General features: G+C 31.6%; 1 protein-coding gene across 1 annotated transcript in view; it reads left to right on the forward strand.

The window, feature by feature from the left end:
* LOC105781485 (glutathione transferase GST 23-like) overlaps window positions 1–15,794 on the forward strand; it is a 28,558-nt gene extending 12,764 nt beyond the window's left edge. The window contains exons 2-3 of the mRNA XM_052627057.1: window positions 15,064–15,373; window positions 15,444–15,794. Coding sequence (XP_052483017.1) covers window positions 15,064–15,373; window positions 15,444–15,794 — 661 coding nt within the window. The remainder of the gene's footprint in view (window positions 1–15,063; window positions 15,374–15,443) is intronic.
* The last annotated feature ends 4,358 nt before the right edge of the window (window positions 15,795–20,152 follow it).

The raw sequence follows: 20,152 nt of genomic DNA on the forward strand, positions 1-20,152 counted from the left end.
TGACTTACTTATATTGTTATAGTATGTATTGTTAATGGTATATATATTTTAATAAAGTCATAAAGAAGCCGAGCAATTCAGGATCTAAAGTTTCCCTTATTACTAGCAACTTACTACCAAATATGCAAAAGATCAAGCTTCTAGAAAAGATGCTCAAACAACTGCTAATATAGTTAAAGAATTACAAGATGAGGATGTTGCTAATTGATGGATTCATAAAAAAGGAAGTGATGACAATCGATGTGAAACAGATGGTTCCCTAGATGAGATGGATGTTTCAGCTACACAATCTCAACTATTTAATTAAAATATTGTTGATTCTACATTTTCAAAAAAAAAAAAAGAAAGAGTTTCGAGGTAAGTGAATCACTTTTTTTCTAATTCACTTATCGATGCTACTGTAACAACCTAATTTTCAACGATATAAAAAATGGTAGTTCCAGAACTTCATTTTCTGATGATCGACTCAGTAAATATTATTTAATAATATTTATAAGTTTATTTTAGTGTTATAATGGATTTTGATCTGATAAATTTGCTAATTCAGTATATAGTTAAAGTACAAGTGGTTCAATCCTATAGCCAGTGGTTTTGGAAAATGAGGTATCGAGACCTCATTTTCGTAAACTGAGATCATAAATATTTTCATTAAATATTTACAAAGTTTTTATATAGGTGAATTGAATTTTGGTTAGAAAATTTTATTGAATTGATAGTTAATTAAGGTATAAGGACTAAACTTTAAAAATCATAAAAGTTAATCGGTATTGATTTTTATTAGTTAAAATGATTAATTAATAAATGTTTGTGGGTTTAAGTGGCAAATTAACCACTTTGAAGCTAGTGGGAAGTTAGTGCTTGGTTTTGTATTGAATATGTTAAAATTTAAGTTATTAATTAATTAAATTTGTTAAAACATAAAACATGAAAGTCATCTTCTTTCAACATACTTTGTCCACCAATTCTTTGTAAAAAAACATTTTTGAAGTCCCAAGGTTTAGCCAAGCTTTCCTCTTTGCATATTTGGAATTAAATCAATCGGAAGTTAATCGAGAAATTACAGATTAATCCATGACACTTTAGGATTGCTATTTTTCAAGTAAGTTCATATGGAACTTACTATATTTTCTTATTATGCTTGAATTGTGATTCTACAATATTTGAATGTAATTTTAAATTATTTAAAAATAATACAAAAAAGTGAGAAAAGAACTATATTGAAAAATGTGATAAATATAGATAGATATACTGATATTGAATTAATGTCTAATTTGTTCTAGAAGTGTATGATATGTACATGGTGATGTTATATTGTTAAAAGGTATATATATTGTTTTTACATCAAGTGGACTAAATTAATGATATGTGATTATCTTTTGAATTATGATTAGAACAATACAAACATGAGGAATGGAATGAATTGCAATAAAGGTTCTGATATGTGTATTGAGCTTGGATGAACATAGGATAGGATACAATTGGAATGCCAATAGGGTTATTTTGTACGCTGTACGGGTTACCAAGTTATATCCACAGGGATTCAGTTATGTTTTTGGGAGAGGATGTGTAGCCTACGGGATTGGCACTTAGTGCCTAGACATGTTTTTGGAAGCATGTTTAGCCTACTGGCTTAGCATTCAGTGCCCAGGCATGTTCTTGGATGGTATAGCTCGTATGAGCAATCAGGCGTATTTTGGGTGGTTACCCGAGTATTCGTATCTACTTATTATAATTCACCGAGCTAAATGGTTAAAGTTAAAAGGAACTTATTGTTTTATATTGTATATTGTGATTGGAATTGGTATTTGAAATTTGAATAATTTAAATGTTGTTTCTTCTCAAAGGTTTTGATGGACTAGTATTGATCTGGATTGAATTCTTTAAATTAAAAATGTTATGTGATTGAAAAGATGATATGTTTTTTGAATTAATACGTTATATGATGATTAAATAATATAATTGAAGTATATAGGTATTTGATGATGCTGATTAAGTGACATTGAATTGAGTTGATTGGCATTGTATAAATTCAATTTCTTTGAGACTTGCCTTTGGTGACCTCACCTTGTAGTTGTTAAATGTGGAAACAAGAAAGTCATATAAGAGTTAATTCATTATATTAATAGTAAATAAGGTGACTTTATTGTTTAATTCTTATGAACTTACAAAGCATTTGTAGCTCTGTTTCATTTTTTTGTGTCTATAGTTAGCATTTTTGTAGAATGTGTCTGTCGAATCACTCCGAAGCTCACACTATCTTAAACTCGGTAAAATTTTGAATCATACTTGAATTGGTTATGTGGAATGTGTCTAGGTTTTAATGTGAATATGTGTTTATTTTGGATTGATGGTGAATTGATCCATATATATAATGCTTGTCTTGAATGTGTATTTGATATGTATATAGGCTTGATTGTGTTCATATGTTTTTGAGTTTCAAGTGATGTTGTTTTACAAGTTATGAGATGGTTATTAAGTAATGTTGGTTTTGAAAGTTATATGGCATGCTTAGATGATATGAATGGCATGTGAATGTTTAGTTGAAAGGTTCATAATTTGGAATCGTGAAAGAGGATGATTTTTGAATGATGCTTGGATGAAATTTTAAGACATGTATGCTAATGATGGTTATCTTGGTAGTGTGTATTTGATCAAGTTTTGGATTTGATTAAAGTAAGAATTTGGCAAGTTTATTTTGATAGTATGTGATTTTGTAACTTAGGTTTTTATGTATCTTTGAATAGAAGGCATGGTTTGGAAATGCTCAGATCTTGTTTGTGATGGTGCCAATGTGGCATATTGGTTAGGCATTCTTAGGAAATTGTACGGTATGTTTTGAATTGGCTTTGAAGTGTTTTAAATAGATTTCCAAATTGCCAAAATGAAATTTTTGAATTTGCATTTATGGTTGGTTTGATACAAGCACTTAAATGAAATATTTCAGTGCCACACGATTTAGCCACAAGATCGTGTGTCACACACAGGCTTGTGACATGACTGTGTGCCAATGGAAAATAAGGTGCATTTAGATCACACGGTCTCAGTTTTTTACATGTCCTAACCACACAACCGTGTGACTTTTATTGATTTTTTGCATTTAGGTCCACACAACTTCAATGATTACACGACCTGGATACATGGTCGTGTGACTCCAATTTTTTCATCGTCTCCATTTGTAGCACGGCCTAGGCACACGGCCGTGTGACCCTGTTTTGGAAAATTTTCCTAATTTTTTGAAAAGTTTTTACTTTAGTTCTTATTTGTACTTGGGTTAACTTAAGAGCTTTCGAAAGTTCGAATAAGACTCGAATTTAATTGTATACCATAAAATTTGAATGTTAGTGACATTATTGATTATTTGAAGAATTTATTTATGCTTTAATTGATCTATAACTTTGGAAATGTTGCAAATTAGTTCTAGTTAAATTCTAGGTAGATAATAAGGCATACATCAGCTTCTTTAAGGCCTGCAAAAAGCTATATTTGAAGATTATGCATTAAATTGACTATCATTGTGTGACTCATGTTTTATTTGAATGTTAATTGTGTATTTATGAACTAAATTCATGTTTAATTGAAAAAAAGATTAGGAATTGTTTTTATTGTTTAATTGAATATTTAAAGTTGGAATCGTATGTGATTGCTCCGTTAATTGTTGTAACATTTTATATCTCGGTTCGGTGACTGGACCGGGTGAAGAGTGTTACACTACCATATTGTTTGGGATAATGTTAGGCAAGTTGGCCTCAAATTAAGTAGGAGCATTGCCTGTGAAATGCTCATTCAAGAAAAGGTACAAACATTATATGTGACTTTAGACGAAATAAAAGGTTTAACAGAGGATGAGCGAGATGTTGCACTAAGAAAAATTCTTGATCATCCAACGCAAATGCTTGTTTTCTTAAGTCTAGTGAAAAGATTTATTTCTACCCAATAAAAATTATGGTTGTGGTGGTAGATGAAAATAACATCTTGTATATGTAATTGTAGGATGATATTAGGACATGGAAGCATGTCATAGAAGTCAGACACTTTTTGCATGTGTAAATTATGATACGAAGATAATAGTTGTGCTAGTGTATTAATATAACTTTTGCATACATAATCGTAAAGTGAAAGTATGTTATAAAGGGTCATCACTTTTGTACATGCATATTATAAATTGTTGATTATGACATTGAAGTATGTCATAATAGATTGCAACCTTTATATTTACAACTATAAGTTTAGAAGGGCAATTATACTTCTCAACTTTTTATAACTATAAAGTTGTTTTTTTCATTTTATTAAGATTGCTTGTATCATATTTCGAGTGTTTTGTTTTATTATATTTTATCTGCGGTTACGTGAATTAATTTTTTTTTTGGATATCTACCAAGTTAGAAAGTTAGTCTGTATGGATATGTTCTCAAACATTTGCTGTGATTTTTAAATCAAATGTTGATACATTAGTTTAACTTAATGTTAATTCACTTAACCTTTTTTTTTGCATCGACATTAGAATGGTTTTGGTTCTCCTAGCAGCCTGTTTATTACCAAGTACAATTGTATGAATTTCATTATGACAAATCAAATTTCAAATTTTTCCTTTGCCAATTTTCTTCAGAATTGATAGGACAGACAAAACTGAACTTTTGATATTAAATCTCTAGACTATTTAATATAAAATAAATATTATTTTGGTGAATCCAATTTCAAGTTCCTTCAAATACAATCGACAATATTCAGGTTAGATAAAATATTTTTAAAAATATCTTGAAGGGTATATTAATTATTTTACTTTTTTCATAATCCATTATAATATCTATTTCATTCAACTAAACATAAAAATATTATTACAATATTCATTCTATTATATTCAATCAAACCAATATTTTATTTATTCTATTTCATTACAACTTTATTCTATTACCACGTAATAATATTTCATTATAACTTTGTTTCATTGCGAATACTTAGCTGCCCAAAGCCTAAACCTTTCTATTCTTCCTCCAAACCACCGGAAATACCTTAAACGGCTCTCAACATTTACGTACCTCCATCCTCCGTATTGCCTATCAACACTTGATCCAATCCGATATTTTCTATGGCTCTTAATTATTTTAACATTTTTGTTTGTTTTAAGTGATTGTGGTGCTTCCTAGGCCAGCACCTTGCCGGCTTTCTCTCTCGTTAATTTCAACCAAATATTTCCATAATTTTAACGAAATATATAAATATATATTAAAAAAAAGTGTATGGAATAACTGTTTTTACATTGTTCTTTAATAGAACCATTTTTTTACTAAAATCCCAATAAAATAAGCAAAAGAAACTGAATTTCTTAGCCCATCCATTTAGATTTTAGTTTTAATTTCACTTTTCCTCGATTATTTTAGATAAAATAAATAACCAATTTCATTTTAAAATGAATTCGGATCATGACACACTAACCAATCAATGAAAAAATGTAAAAAATTATTTTTTATATAAAATTCAAATGGACTCTTATATAGTTAAAAGCTTTAAATATTATGGTGTCAAGTTCAAATCTCACAAGATGAAAAATTTTATTAATTTGACTTTAAAAAACGAAAAATAATGTTAATAAGGATGTTCGTGGAACAAGATCACAAGTTTCTCCAAATCACGGATTTGGCCTACGGCTCTAGATGAATGAAGGGAAATTTGGAGTTTGACACAACCTGAAACGCAAACAAATACAAGTCAAATCTAAGAATTAAAACGGGATCCATTTAAAAAAAGTAAGGAATCCAAATTAAAGATTAGAAAAAATTAAACAATAATAGAACAAAATAACAAAGAAATGAAACTAGATAGATGAAAAAGATGGAAAGTGGTGCGTAGAAGTCCTACCTTGGAAACAAGATTAATCCACAACCTCTTTCAAACGACTCTAATTTTTCCTCCAAGAAAGAAAATGATACGGGGGTTGCGCGCGGACCAAGATCGAGTTGCCAAGTCATGGGAAACTCCTACGAAAACCCTAAACAATCAGATCTGAAACGAAACAGAAAATTAAAAGATTAGAATTTTGAATTTCCAGATCTGAAATAAAATCCCCAAAACAGCAAAGAATCAAATTGAGAATAGAAATAAGTGTTAATAAGGGTTCTTGAAACCCTAAAGGAGATTGCGATTCGCCCAATTGAACACCAAGATAGTTTTCCCAAATTTCGACAATCTAATTTCACCCAAAAGAGTAAGGAAGAACCCTAGAAATTGGGGATTTTGGGTTGATTCATTAAGATAGAAAAAGGCTGAAAACACAATAAGAACAGAAAATAAATTAGATAAAGATTCAGACAAGCGAAATAAAGAAAGAATTGACAAGAAGAAATTAAAAGATAAGTCCTAAGAAGCCTTAAAATCCGAAAGATCTCACAACTCCTTCAAACGGCTCTAATCTCCTCCAAAGAATATCAATGGCAAGAAGAAGGTGAAGATGGCTCCCACAATCAAAAGATTATTAAAACAACTTCTAAAGAAAACTCAAGAGAGAATTCTTGGAGAAAAACTCAAAGAGAATTCTGCACTTAAACAAATTTGATATTTTTGATATATTTGAGAAGTTGTTTACAAGGTGGCTAGCCATGCCTTTAAATAGGCCTTATAACTAGTCCTAATCTAATTAGAAAACTAAAATAAAAAAAACTCCTAATTATTTTAATATGGAAATTCAGCCAAGGGTCTTTATTTGGGACTCTGGGACTGAATATTTACATAAAAATTAAACTAAGTAAAAATAAATAAATAAATAAATAAAAATAAAAATAAAACTTTACAACTTGGGCTACTTTGACAATTTGACCTGATTTTCAACTAAGTATGGGTGGATTTCTTGATTGGGCTTGGAATCTTCTTATTGGGCCTTGCCTTCAAGAATTTGGGTTGGGCCTCTATGACTCGTATCAGAAAACTTGGAAAGAAAAAACTTAAAGATAATCCCCACAATCTGAAAACATTGTTAAGAAAAGTTGTCGAATGAATTATGAATTGTGTACAATGAAGAAGCCTTTATATAGGCTTGCTGGTTCTGGTGCCCTCAGTGTAGTATACTTGTTTGTAAACTAGTAATTTTTTCGAACAAATTGGTTAATATAACAAATTCATTGATTACATTAATATATTTTGTATAATTGTCATCACATGGTTTTTGTACGCAAAGAAAAATGAAAGAAAATGTTGCTCGTTGGCTGTCTAAATGTTTAACTAATAATAAGCAGTATTACATGGTCAGATCGTTGTACAAAAAGATAAGTTGTATTAGTAGACGAACCTAAACATGTCCTCAGTGCTACATCCCATTTTTTAGTGGTATCAGAAACGACAATTTTGGATCTTCGTATTCTGATGATCGAGTCGACAAATATTATTTAATAATATTTAAAAACTTATTTTAGTACTTTATTGTATTTAGATCTAATAATTTTTGTTAATTGACCAGTTAGTCAAGGTACAAGTGGTGCGTATAGAAAGTTAGTGATTTTGGAAAATGAGGTATCGGGACCTCGTTTTCATAAACCAAGCTCATAAATATTAGTGTTGAATATTTATGAAGCTATTATATAAGTGGAATAAATTTTGGACTAAAGATTTTGATGTTTGGTTGATCAATTAAAGAAAAATGACTAAATTGTAAAAGACATAAAACTTAATCGCTATTGATCTTTATTAATTAAATGACTTATTTAGTAATTGTGGGAGGACTTATATGGTATTTAAACCTTTTAAAAGTTAGCGGGCATTTAGTGGAGGAAATTAAGTTAAAATATGAATTATATAATATTTAATTATAATTAAAATATATGTTAAAATAAGTTAAAAAAAACTAATTCATCTTCTCCAATAGCTCACTCCATCGAAATTAGGAAACAAAAACACCATTTCTAAGCTTTGAGGATCGGCTAAAACAAAGCTCTTCCATATTGGGATTTGAAACAATCGGAAGATAAACGGAAAAAAAGGAAAATTTGCCTAAAAGTCCTTGGTGTCGTATTCGTTACTGATTTTGATTAGACAAGTTTCATTTGAGACTTAATTTGTTAATGATTGTTTATTATTGTGCTATTTAATAGCTTGATAGTTTAATTGTTATAATAAAATAATTATTGGGATCAAAAGAACTATAGCGCAAAGTATGATATATGTGGCTAATACAAATGGTTATATGATATGAAACGATTATGAAATATTAATTGGTTTAAAGAACAAGTACATGGTAATTTGATAAGTGAACGAAAATGAGTAAGTATATGGTTGTTTGATATGAGTACGAAAATGTTAAAAAGAATAGAAAGGATTGAATACGTCGTACAGGGCCCATGTGAACTCGATGAATAGCTAGGATGCAAATGACATGTCGTTAGGGTTTATTAGACACTATGTGCCTATGATTATAGTTATCAGGTACTTTGTACTTGTATTACATTTATCAGACACTTTGTGTCGATGTTATATATATCAGGTACTATGTACCGGTGGTGGATACCATATTGATGGCTACAATTTAGCATTTGTTGTAGATTCTCGATAGCTTGTGTGAGCAACATTGAGTAATGGTTAATGTCCCTATTGTCAGCTTGTGTGATCATTATTATCCCGTGTATCCGAGGTATATTCGCTATAGTTCTCCGGGCGATGAAAATAAACACGATATGAAATGAAATTGTTTAAATAATGTGAATATTGAATATGAAATGGATACATGAAAATGTAATGACATAAATATTGTACTTGTTGAATGTTTATTATATAAATTAAATGGTATCATTGGAACTGTTATTTGATTCATGTGTGATAATCTCATATGTTGTTGTTAAATTGTGATCACAGGAAATGTATAGTAGCTAGTCCATTTAATTAAATGTGAACTAAGGTGAGTCATTTTGTTTCAAGTTGAGAATGATAAATAAACAAAATGATTTGAGTTATAATTGGTCAAATATGTTTTGGATAGTATTAAAGATAAATTGTTATATTATGAGCTTGTGTAATATAATGTATTAACCTCTGGAAATGTTAAGTGATGCACTTGTGGATGTAACAGGATGCCAAATGATATTCGTACGTGTTACATCAGGTTTTTATAATTTATTTGTAAATTTATCGAGGTAGGTTAAATGAATTTCATACGAGCTTACTAATAATTTGTAATGCTTATCTTGTTTTCTTTTCTATCTCTAAATTGGTTATTTTTTGGAACACGTTAGTCAGATCAATTCGGAGCTCACACTATCCAGTCTCTGATTTGGTAATCTTTATTTACCCTAGATCTGGTTATGTGACATGTGTATAGGATTGTATTTCCGTTTAAGTTATTTTGAATGTTCATGATCTTGGTCTAATGATGATGATGTGGATATAAGTGTAATGTTTGGAAGTGATGATATTATTTTTGTTGATTTGCAATATGAGTTGCATATATGTTTTGGTCAATAATGTGTATTTTACTTGATGAGTATTGACACTTAGAAAGGCAGAATTTTGTTGATGAAATCTTGACATTTGAAATGATGAACATATGTGAATGTTAAGTATGAATACTAAAGCATGAATAATGATGAATGGTAGGATATGAATTGTTGAATTGAGGTGTCAATTGTGGCATATTGGTTAGACACCTAGGATGAATGATATAAGTATTGTTTTGACATGCTTTTGATGTCTTTGAACAAATTAATAAATGGTATATTGCATGGTTTTGATATATTTGGATGTTTGGTGTGCTAACTTGCATTGTAGGGTATCATTTAGGTACACACGGTCTGACACACGACCATATGCCATACACGACCATGTGAATATTTACAAAGTTTTACAATTAGGTCCAACACGATCACAACTAGTTACATGGTCTATCGACACGATCGTGTGACTCTACATACACGATCTTAGTTCTAATACATGGTTGGGCTACACGACTGTGTATTTTAATCCCACACGGCCTCAGCCTATCACACGTCCTGGTCAAACGACCATGTGACCCTTGTTTTTTCTTTTTACCTATCCTTTCATAAAACTTCAAATTAGTCCTGATTTGTTTCTGAATTGGTCTAAGAGCTTCGTAAGTTTGTTTGGGACTCAAATATGGTTATAAACCATATTATTCTTGGATTATATCATGTTTATTATTTAATGAAATGCTTAAAGATGAAATTATTTGTGTTATTCTTGATTATCTATGGTAGCATCCTATAGCTTGGGTTCGGCTATAGGGTTGGGTGAAGGGTGTTACGCTTAGTCTAATTGAAAATAAGCAAATCAATTAAAGGACTAATATGTTGTCTATCAAGTCCAATTGGAAAGATACCTTGTCTTAGGAATCAGTGCAAATGACTCCCTGAAGATAGGACATAGATGTGGCTGACTAGACTAATAGTACATTGGGCAAGATGCAAGTAGTATAGAACCTAAATTCATTTATGGATTTATTTAATTGTGACATTTATAGTGTGGCATACTTGGATGGCTGACTATGTATGTGTGACTTGTACATTTTGACGTAAGTAAAAGCCTAAGTTCAAATAGATAAGTAATGGAAAGTTGGTGCGTTGGGTGTATGACTTCTGTGGTATGTAGCATCATTCACAACAGTTAAATTCATAACCCAAAATATGGGTAAATGATATCATCATATTGGCATTACATGGTTGATGAAGAGTAAACGTGTCCACAGGTCGCCCGTCTTTGTGATGGATGGCTTGATCACTATTTGCTAGTGATTGAGTTTTCATGAAGGAATATGTAACGGTTACCATGAGATAAAATAGGATCATATTGGGAAGAAAAATATTATCCCAAAGAGATCAAGGATATCCTATGAGGGTAACACACTTATGAGAAGGTTATTAGACAAGCATTGAGTAGTTGCTTTCATAATGGTATGTCGTTGGGGAGAGCTCAATCACGATACTATAGTGGAATGACTTTGTGACTAAATGAGTATAATTAATAGGTGAGAAGCTAGAATTTAATTATAAATCATTTAAGCCTCAACTACATATGTCCAATTAGTCCCTCCGTTAGCTCATTGAAACTAGAAATGAATTGCGTGTTTGAATAGAAATAAATAGAAAGAATAAGAAAATAGAAATTGAAAAATTCGGAATGATTATGATTTTCTTTGTTATGGAGAAATAAAATCATTTGGAAATGAATGTAGGTATCAAAAATGGAAATGGAAATGAAAATGAAAATGAAAATGAAAATGAATTACTTAAAAATATCGAAAAAATGAGCTTATGTTTTTGGACCTGTTTTGAAGCCCAAAATGAAAATAAAACATTCAAACATGGTGAATATGTTGATTTATGAAATATTGAACATATTTTCTTAAAATTTTATAGGACAAAATCGTCAAAATTTTACCAATGATAAAATCATCAAAATTTTTGTTGGGGGTAAAATAAGAAGGATAAAAAAGTTTTATATATAAATATTGAATTTTATTTTGGGAAATAAAAAAGGTAATTCGGGTTGAATCACATTAAAGAATATTGGGTCAAAAAAGCTCCAAAAGTACTCATAATTGGGAAATAAAAAAGTTGAGCCTGGCGAGCTAGAGTTTGCTAGAAGGTCTAGTGAGTTGGTGTTCACCTTTTGGTCTGGCAAGCCGGTGTTCGCCAGTGGATTTAGCGAACTGTGATCGCCAGTAGACTTGGTAATGAAAGGATCGCTAGTGAACATGGCGAGATGGTGTTCGTCAATGGGCCTAACAAGTTGTAATCACTAAATTGGGGTAAGAGTCAAATGTAGGAGTAGTCAAAAAGTAATTATACCAAAGTTAAGAAAGTCAACTTACTTTTCTCTTCGAAACACGATCCATGCATGTAACTTCTTTCCTACTTCTAATGTGATTGTTCTAAGAACATTAAAACACTTAGTGTTTATAAATTAAGCATTTTCCATTAGAAATTTTATATTCTGATATGCAACAAAATTCTCTCAAATTCATCATCGAATATTCTGTTATTGAGATTTAAAAACCAGACGTTTAGCGTTTAGGATCTAATGTAAGACTCTGTTCCTAAATTGTGTTTAGAAGAATTCGAAACAAAGGGGACTAACTTCACCAAAAGACCAACATGTGTGAACCTAGGGTCGCTTACGTTTATGTATAAGTTTTTATGTGCCTTGTCTGTAGGTGACTTGTGTATATTTATGAAACTGCGAACATGACAGAATCATCTACAAGCAAGGACAAGAGAAAGTCAAAGCTTGTATAAAGGTTTTTAGTAAATTAGTGAGTGTTTTGGAATTGCCACATGTATGGGAGAACCTTAATGTTAATTAGGAGCTTAGGGTTTTAACCTAAGTTTCGAGAGTAAGCCTTCATTAAACCTTTGTTTTTTGTGTTTAAGATTAAATATGTGTTTTTATGAACAATTATATGTGAGCTCGATAATACGAGCTTAATACAAACAAGTGCTCCGCGAGCTCTTCACAATGTGTGAGCTCTATGTTTTAAGTACATGCTTTGACATATATGTTTTTTTGAAACCGTTGGATATAATGGCATGCCATAGGATTGAGAATGCTCACCTTTATGTTTTGTGATTTAGGAGAGAGGCCTTGGGATAGTTTGTAGAGATAAGAGAATGTCGAGCTAAGCTCCATTCATTGGGACATGTTGGTGTGTTGGAGAGTGTTTAGCTTTATGCTATACTTATGAGATATGTTAAAACTCATTGAGTCATTCTAGGCGTTATAAGGAGATTTGATTATCCAATAGGGAAATAAGTTAATGATTTTTGAAATAGCATGCTTTACTATTTTTAAGCTATTTGATAGTTGGTATTTGCGAATTAGACTTCTCGTAAATATGGCGAATTGTGTTCGTAAGTTTGTGACTTTGCTAAAAGTTTTTTTTAACTTATGTTTTGTGCGTATTTTGTGGAAGTTTGTTCCTGTATATTCATTGAGCTCGCAAAACTCACGTACTCTTTTCTAAACACTATAGATAGTTAGATCGCATGGTGAGCAGTGGCATGGTGAATGATCCAGTCAAAGTGTACATGCTATGAAGGTAGTACAAACGAACTCTGGATTAAAGGCAATGTGGGGATTATTCAAGGGCTTAAAGATATCTTTCTAATGACTTTGTTGTTTGTCTTAGGATTTAGTTATTTTCTTAATGACTCCTTATGTTTCTCTTAATGCTTCTATTTGTGAACCTATATTAACTTATAAACATTTAAGTTTCAACTGCATGAATATATTCAATGTCTGTTTTAATGTTTATTCAAATCACAAGTTCATATGAAAGTAATTCAATTGCTATACATAGTGATCACCATAAGCAACAACATGTAATGAATCAAATTGATTAACTTATAAAGAGTTCACCAAAGTTACTATGAAGTGACAAGGTGCGAACCCTAACAATTAGTGAGTTGCTTTCAAGCAAATCTTTAATTAATTTTGATAAAGCAGAATAGGAGAAATCCCTACGAACCGAGTTCGCAGAATCTGTGTGCCTAGGGGTAGTTCACACACCTTACCCTACTAAAGGAAACTATTATCTATGCAAACCCTATTCGCAAGGCTAAATAATTATGCAAACCTCATGAGAACTGTAAAATGAACCCTAGAAGAATAGTTTTTTGAAGCCTTTTATAATTGGTAGACAAGCTCTATATGCGAAGCCTTACTAATATTTGTATGCGAACCCTTACATTTTATGTATGCAAACCCTAATTTGAATACGAACCTTGTATTGCATGCGAGCCGTATTGAATGGAAGTTTGTTTAAAATTTTTTTGTGTAAGTACTTATATGATATTTCGTTGCACTTTAACATCTCAAGCATATTTTATGTTTTATACTGTGGTGTGATGGAGGTTAGGTTAGGTGTTAATGGAGAGTCACTTAGGTGGTTACTGTGGCATTCCATAGCCCGGATTCGGTGACCAGACCGGGTGTGGGGTGTCACAGAAATAAACCACTACAACTCAACAAGGGTTCTACCTTCTCTTCCTATAAATAGATGGCACCGGTAGAGGTATTGACACAAATTTGAGAGATTCTTATTCTATCAAAAAATAGAGAGAATTTATTCTCAACTATTACATATATTTTTTCGGAATAAAAATTCTATTGGTTTTTATTAAGAAAAGAGAATTTTCATTTTCAGCCCAAAAGGAGAGAAAACTTTTTCTAGTTCTATGTTTCGATTCAATTGATTGGAACCCACACTCAAAGCAGTTCATGGTAAAATAATAGCGAAGAAGACCATTCGGTTGAAAGGTGAGAACAATGAATGTCTGCTAAGCTGAAAAGACAGTTTTCAAAATTTTAATTTTCCACTATGCAAGAAAATCGCTTCCAAACTGCGGATTTTTCACACAAGGCTAGCTAAGTACATCGAAATAAAATTCTCAAGTATACTGAAACTCTAATTAATCTAAACAAGGGTAATCGAGTACCAAATCGATTAGGAAATGACTAATATACTATTTTATTAAATTAGTACTATTATTATTTTGATGGCGTTTCTATCTTTCCATACTTTTATATGATTTTTATATTTAAAAATTAAAATTAACATGTCTAGGATTAAACATGTTTTTAATGAATTTATAAAGAAATTCTTTACCACTACACCAATAATAATTATTGAGTAAATTAAAAAAACTTAATATAATGCGTAAAACTACCCATAATTCCTCCCAACCCATAAATAGGAAAAATGCGTTTAAGCGCACTCAAATTCACATCCTCTTGTATTGACAATAATGTTTATGTCAATTGTACTAAGATTCAATCTAGAATACATTAAATATTTTAAGTGCACTCAAAATTTAATTTACATGATTAAAGAATGAAGTAAAACAATCACTTAAAAAAGAATGAAATACGATAATCAAATTAAATAAATTATAAATTATATCAAATTAAATTATTTTTACGTTAATAGAAATAAAAATTTCATCTCCAAATTAAAAATTGAATTTTTTTGGTTTTTTACTTAGAGATAGAATATGTTGATGAAGATTGCTATAATATAAAGTTACAAGAAGAATAAATTGTAAATATAAATGTATATATATTATCATGTTATAGTGTGAAAGAAGTGAAGCTTTTGAAGACATGGTCATCCCTTTTTGGTTTAAGGCCAGTATGGGTGTTGAAGCTCAAATGTATTGAATACGAATCAATAGATGAAGATCTATCCAGCAAGAGTGCTTTGCTTCTTCAACTGAATCCCATCTACAAGAAAATTCCAGTGCTTGTTCACAATGGAAAACCCATCTCAGAATCAGTTGTCATTCTAGAATACATAAATCAAACATGGACCCAAAATCCCATAATGCCCCAACATTCTTTGGAGAAAGCCAGGCAACAATTTTGGGCCAAATTTAATGATGAAAAGGTAATGGTTTTTTGCTAGGATTTCACATTCATTAGACGGTGAATAGTACTTTACAAATTCCTGATTGCAGCTTTTACCATCAATATGGAGTGTTTTCACCAAAGAAGGAAAAGAAAGAGAGGAAGCCATGGAAGAATTAGTGGAGAACTTGAAATTAGCAGAAGAAGAGCTGCAGGGAAAAAGATTCTTCAGGGGAGATAAGATAGGAGTGGCAGATCTTGCTTTTGGTTGGCTTGCCAACTTGATGAGTGTTTTCGAACAAGTGATTGGTTTCAAAGTAATTGATGGCAGATTTCTATTGTTATCTTCCTGGATCCAACATTTTTTAGAAATCCCAACAATCAAAGATAATTGGCCATCTCACCACAAGCTTATCCTCAAGTACCAAGCACTTTATGAAAATTTCCATCCCCTTAAGTGACTTGTTTGCGAGGGTTTTCCATGGATGGTTTGCATTAAAACTTATGCTATCACATGGATACCAATAAATTCAATATCTTTTTCTAAGTGTTTCTTCTTCTTCTAAAGCTATGTAATTATTCTAAACATAAGATACATCAGTTTTTATTTACAAAAATAGAATATTTATTTATATGCCAATACGCTACAAACTTAAGAAAAAGAAATAGAATAAATTTTTGTGTATATGGCTTGTACAAGTGAACCTAGAAACTAAACCTAAATTATAGCCTAGAATCATGCTACAATCACATATTTACATTAACATTCCCTCTCAAAATCAAGTGGTGTTGTGGACTATAGCTTGAGTTTGGAAACTAAGTTTTGAAATCTGGTTGGAAGATACATTTTTGTGAAAATTTCTCCAATTTAAGCTAATAAGGAGACAGAAGCAAGGTGTAAAGTGTCTTAAGTAACATGATGTCATACAAAATGACAATATTTATGTGTTTTGAACGTTCATGAAACACATCGTTATGAGCGATCTAAATTACACAATCACGTAGGTGTCACCCACTAATGGAAACATTAGTGCGTATGATCTCCATTACCAAGTGCCTCTGTTTCCACTTAAAACCTTACTTACAAAAAGGAAGAGAAAAAAAATTAAAGCATGAGACAGAGCCAAGCGTCCTTGATCATCCACCAGAAGGCTTCGTAAGAGAGTAAAGGCTCGAAGCCACCTTAGACCGATCAAAATCAAACACCAACGACAACTAACCTAGAACAAGACCCAAATAGTGACTAAATCGACGGCGATTTTAGATCTAGAAAAAAAACAAGAAAAGTAGCATATGAAAAAATAAAAAAAATAAAAGCTCAAACAAGTCCCTCAAAAGAGATTATTAAACCGAGAGGAGGACATCAGAAAACAAAGCAGAATAAGGAGCACAATGACCAACCACTGACAGTAGGTGTTTGATTGTCTAAATCAAGGAACATGAATATGGGTTGATGTAACTGATAGCCAAAGTATGGGAAAGAGAGGACAAAGCTAGAAATATGACCAAAAGGGTTTGGTCAATAGAGTAGTCAACGACTCCAAATGGATCAAGTGTGATGACTTAGCTTGGAAAAAAAAAGACAAAGCATGAGAAACAAAGGACAAAGCTAGAAGCACGGCCAAAAGAGTCTGATCAGTAGAGTAGTCAAAGACTTAGAATGGATTTAGTATGATGATTTGGCTAGGACAAAGAAAGCCAAAGCACGGGAAACATATGACAAAGCTAGAAACAGGACCAAAAAAGGCAAAAAAATATTTAGAGTTTTAGTGACGACAAACACTGCCCACAAAATAGATCTGCGAATTGAAAAGAGAGAAGACATGTAAAGTGAATTAGAATAATAAGAAAAGAAAAGGGTGGGAGGGAGCAAAAGGCCAGCGATAGGCCGCCCGGAGGTTGATACTGTCACGCCGTTGGGCAAAACAAAAGATAAGAAGTGAATGGCTTGGAGAAGAAAAATAAAAAATAAATAAAATGGAAACCTAAGTTCTTAATTCCAATGTTACAAACCTAAAAAAAAAGAATGAATTTCTTTATATATTGCTTGTACAAGTGCTAGATATTTATACTAGTACTTAGAAACTATACATAGAAACTAATTCTAAATTATAGCCTAGAATCATGCTAAAATCATATTTATATGGTAGAATCATACTAAAATCAATTTACATGTTATACTTAAATTATAGCCTAAAATCATGCTAAAATCATATAGTGACATTAACACTTGAAAATCACGTCAGCCTTCAATTTCTCTTTTTCTTTGATGGTGAGAAGAAAATGTTTCTTTGGTTCATTGTTCTATTTGACAAGAAGCTATGGAACACAATTTAGTTATTTTTAGCAATGTTGATATGAAGCACGCCAAAATCATCAAAGAAGTATTGGATCGCTTCTGTGCTTACTCGGGCCATAAAGGAAACACTCACAAGACAAACATTTTTATCTCATTGTGTTGATGTGGATCTTGGAAAATGGATTAGCAAATGGATGGGGTTTCAAAAGGTTAATGATCTTGGATCCTACATGGGCTTCCCTTATTCCATAGGAGAGTCACTAAAGGTACCCTTAGGTTTGTGGTGGAAAAGGTACGCAATAAGCTTTTGAGTTGGGATGCTAAACAATTGTTTCTTGCCAAGAGAGCTACTTTAGCTCAATCTATTTTACTTTCCATACCTATCTATCTTATGCAGACTATGATGATACCTAAAGGGATTTGCGAGGAGATTGAGAGTTTGGTTTGACAGGTCAGTTGGGGTTCTTCAAATGGGAATAGGAAGTTGGCTCTTGTTAGTTGGGATTCACTCTGTCAACCGCGTTCGAATGGTGGTCTTGGTTTGAGAAAATTGGAAGACCAAAATGTTTCCTTTCTCATGAAGTTGGGGTTTAATCTGATTCCAAACCACAATGCCTTATGGGTTAAGGTTCTTCGGTCTAAGTATGGTTTAAAAGAGAGCCTACTTAATAACATTACGAAGAATAATTTCTCTTTTCTTTAAAAAAGGTTTTTCGAGGATATGGCCTTTATTTAGAGACAATTTAATTTGGTCGGTGGGCAATGGGAAATTTGTTCGATGCTGGATGATCCTTGGATACAACAGATTGGACCTTTAGTTAATCGGGTTCCTTTGCACCGGAATTTGGAAGCGGATTGTTGAGTTGAATATATGGTAACTTTGGAAGGTAATTGGAATATTGATCTCTTTCACTTATGGACCAGATATAATTTCTTGGGCGCCGAACCTTAAAGGGACTTCTCTGTGAAGAGCACCTACTGGTTGCTAAAGGAAGATTGTTGGAGCCCCAAGGACCTTTTGTGGAGTACTCCTTGGAAATTCGAAGGCCCTCATAGAGTTTGACTTTTTCTTTGGCTCACCTTTAAGCAACATCTACTCACTAATTTGGAGCATGTTCGGTGCTTGATCCGTGGTCATGTAGACGAAAGCATCTTCCATGTTCTGAGGGACTGTTCGACGAAAAAAGAAGTTTAGAGACAGGTTATTCCTTTGAATCATGATAGTTGGTTTTTCCCTGCCAACATTTCAGATTGGCTACTTTCTAATTTACAATCTACTGAGAGATTTGACTCCTTAGAAGTTAGCTGGGAAAGTCTGTTTGGAATTATAGCGTGGAGGATATGGAAGAATAGAAACCTACATGTTTTCCAAGGAATTACGTAGGAAGCAACAGAGATCATTAAAGCCTCTGTCACTTGGGCAAAACAAATATGGAGCACCCATAATAAAGTTTTTGATCGAAGTCATGATATTGCTCCAAGGAACTCTTCTTTGGTTAATTGGATTTATATGCATACTGATGGAGCTATCAATCTAAGTACAAGTTATGCATCTGCAAGGGGAGTGATACGGAATCATCACGAAAATTGGATTTTGAGCTTTAATCATTCTCTTGGGGTATGTTCAGTTTTTGATGGTAAGCTGTAGGGTATCTTTGATGGGTTGACTCTTTTTCATAATCGAGGTTTGAATAGGAATTTGTTTTACATTTATCCTTGAGGTAGTCCATGCTTTGGAAAAAAAGGAGTTTTACAACTGTTTCAAGTTCAGCAATCGTTACGAGGATCCAACTGAAGTTATGAAGTTTCGAGCATTGGGAGATCAGACATGTTCCAAGAGAAGCTAATTTAACTACTCATCGGTTACCAAGATAGTGTCTATAGAGATGGAGAGAGTTAATGTTTTGACTTATATTCCTACAGATCTACTTGAAGTTCTTGAAAGTGACAAAGCTAGTATTGCTTTTGATTGTATTAGTGTAGTATAATCTTTTATGATTTGTCTATTATCACCAAAAAAAAAAACTTTTCAAATCATTGATGTAGAATTGAAGCTAATGGAAACACCAATAAAAATCTTGTATATTGGATCATATCATTTCGTATGCATCTTCAATTTTACATATTTTTCTTAATTTATGCTCTCCTCATTAATATATAAAACATTAAATAAAAAATTTGTGTATATTTAAAAGAAATTGTATATATATAAACTTTCCTAACGTTTTAACTTTTCCCGTTATGTGTGAATAAGATATTGACATTCTCATAATACTCATTAAAAATATATATCATTTAGTCATGTGTTATCCTTAATTTTGAAATGAAAATTTAAATTTGATATTAAAAAATAATTTTGTCATAAAATAAAACAATTTATTGTGAAATGAATTTATTTTACAAAACAAAAATTCCACTAGTCTTCGGTGAAAATTTGTGATTAAAAACTTTATAAAACAATTACATTACATTGTTAGAAAAAGATATTATTTTACAATAGATAATTATTAAATATCTGGC

This window comes from Gossypium raimondii, chromosome 13, assembly GCF_025698545.1.
Source record: "Gossypium raimondii isolate GPD5lz chromosome 13, ASM2569854v1, whole genome shotgun sequence".
Classification (NCBI taxonomy): domain Eukaryota; kingdom Viridiplantae; phylum Streptophyta; class Magnoliopsida; order Malvales; family Malvaceae; genus Gossypium; species Gossypium raimondii.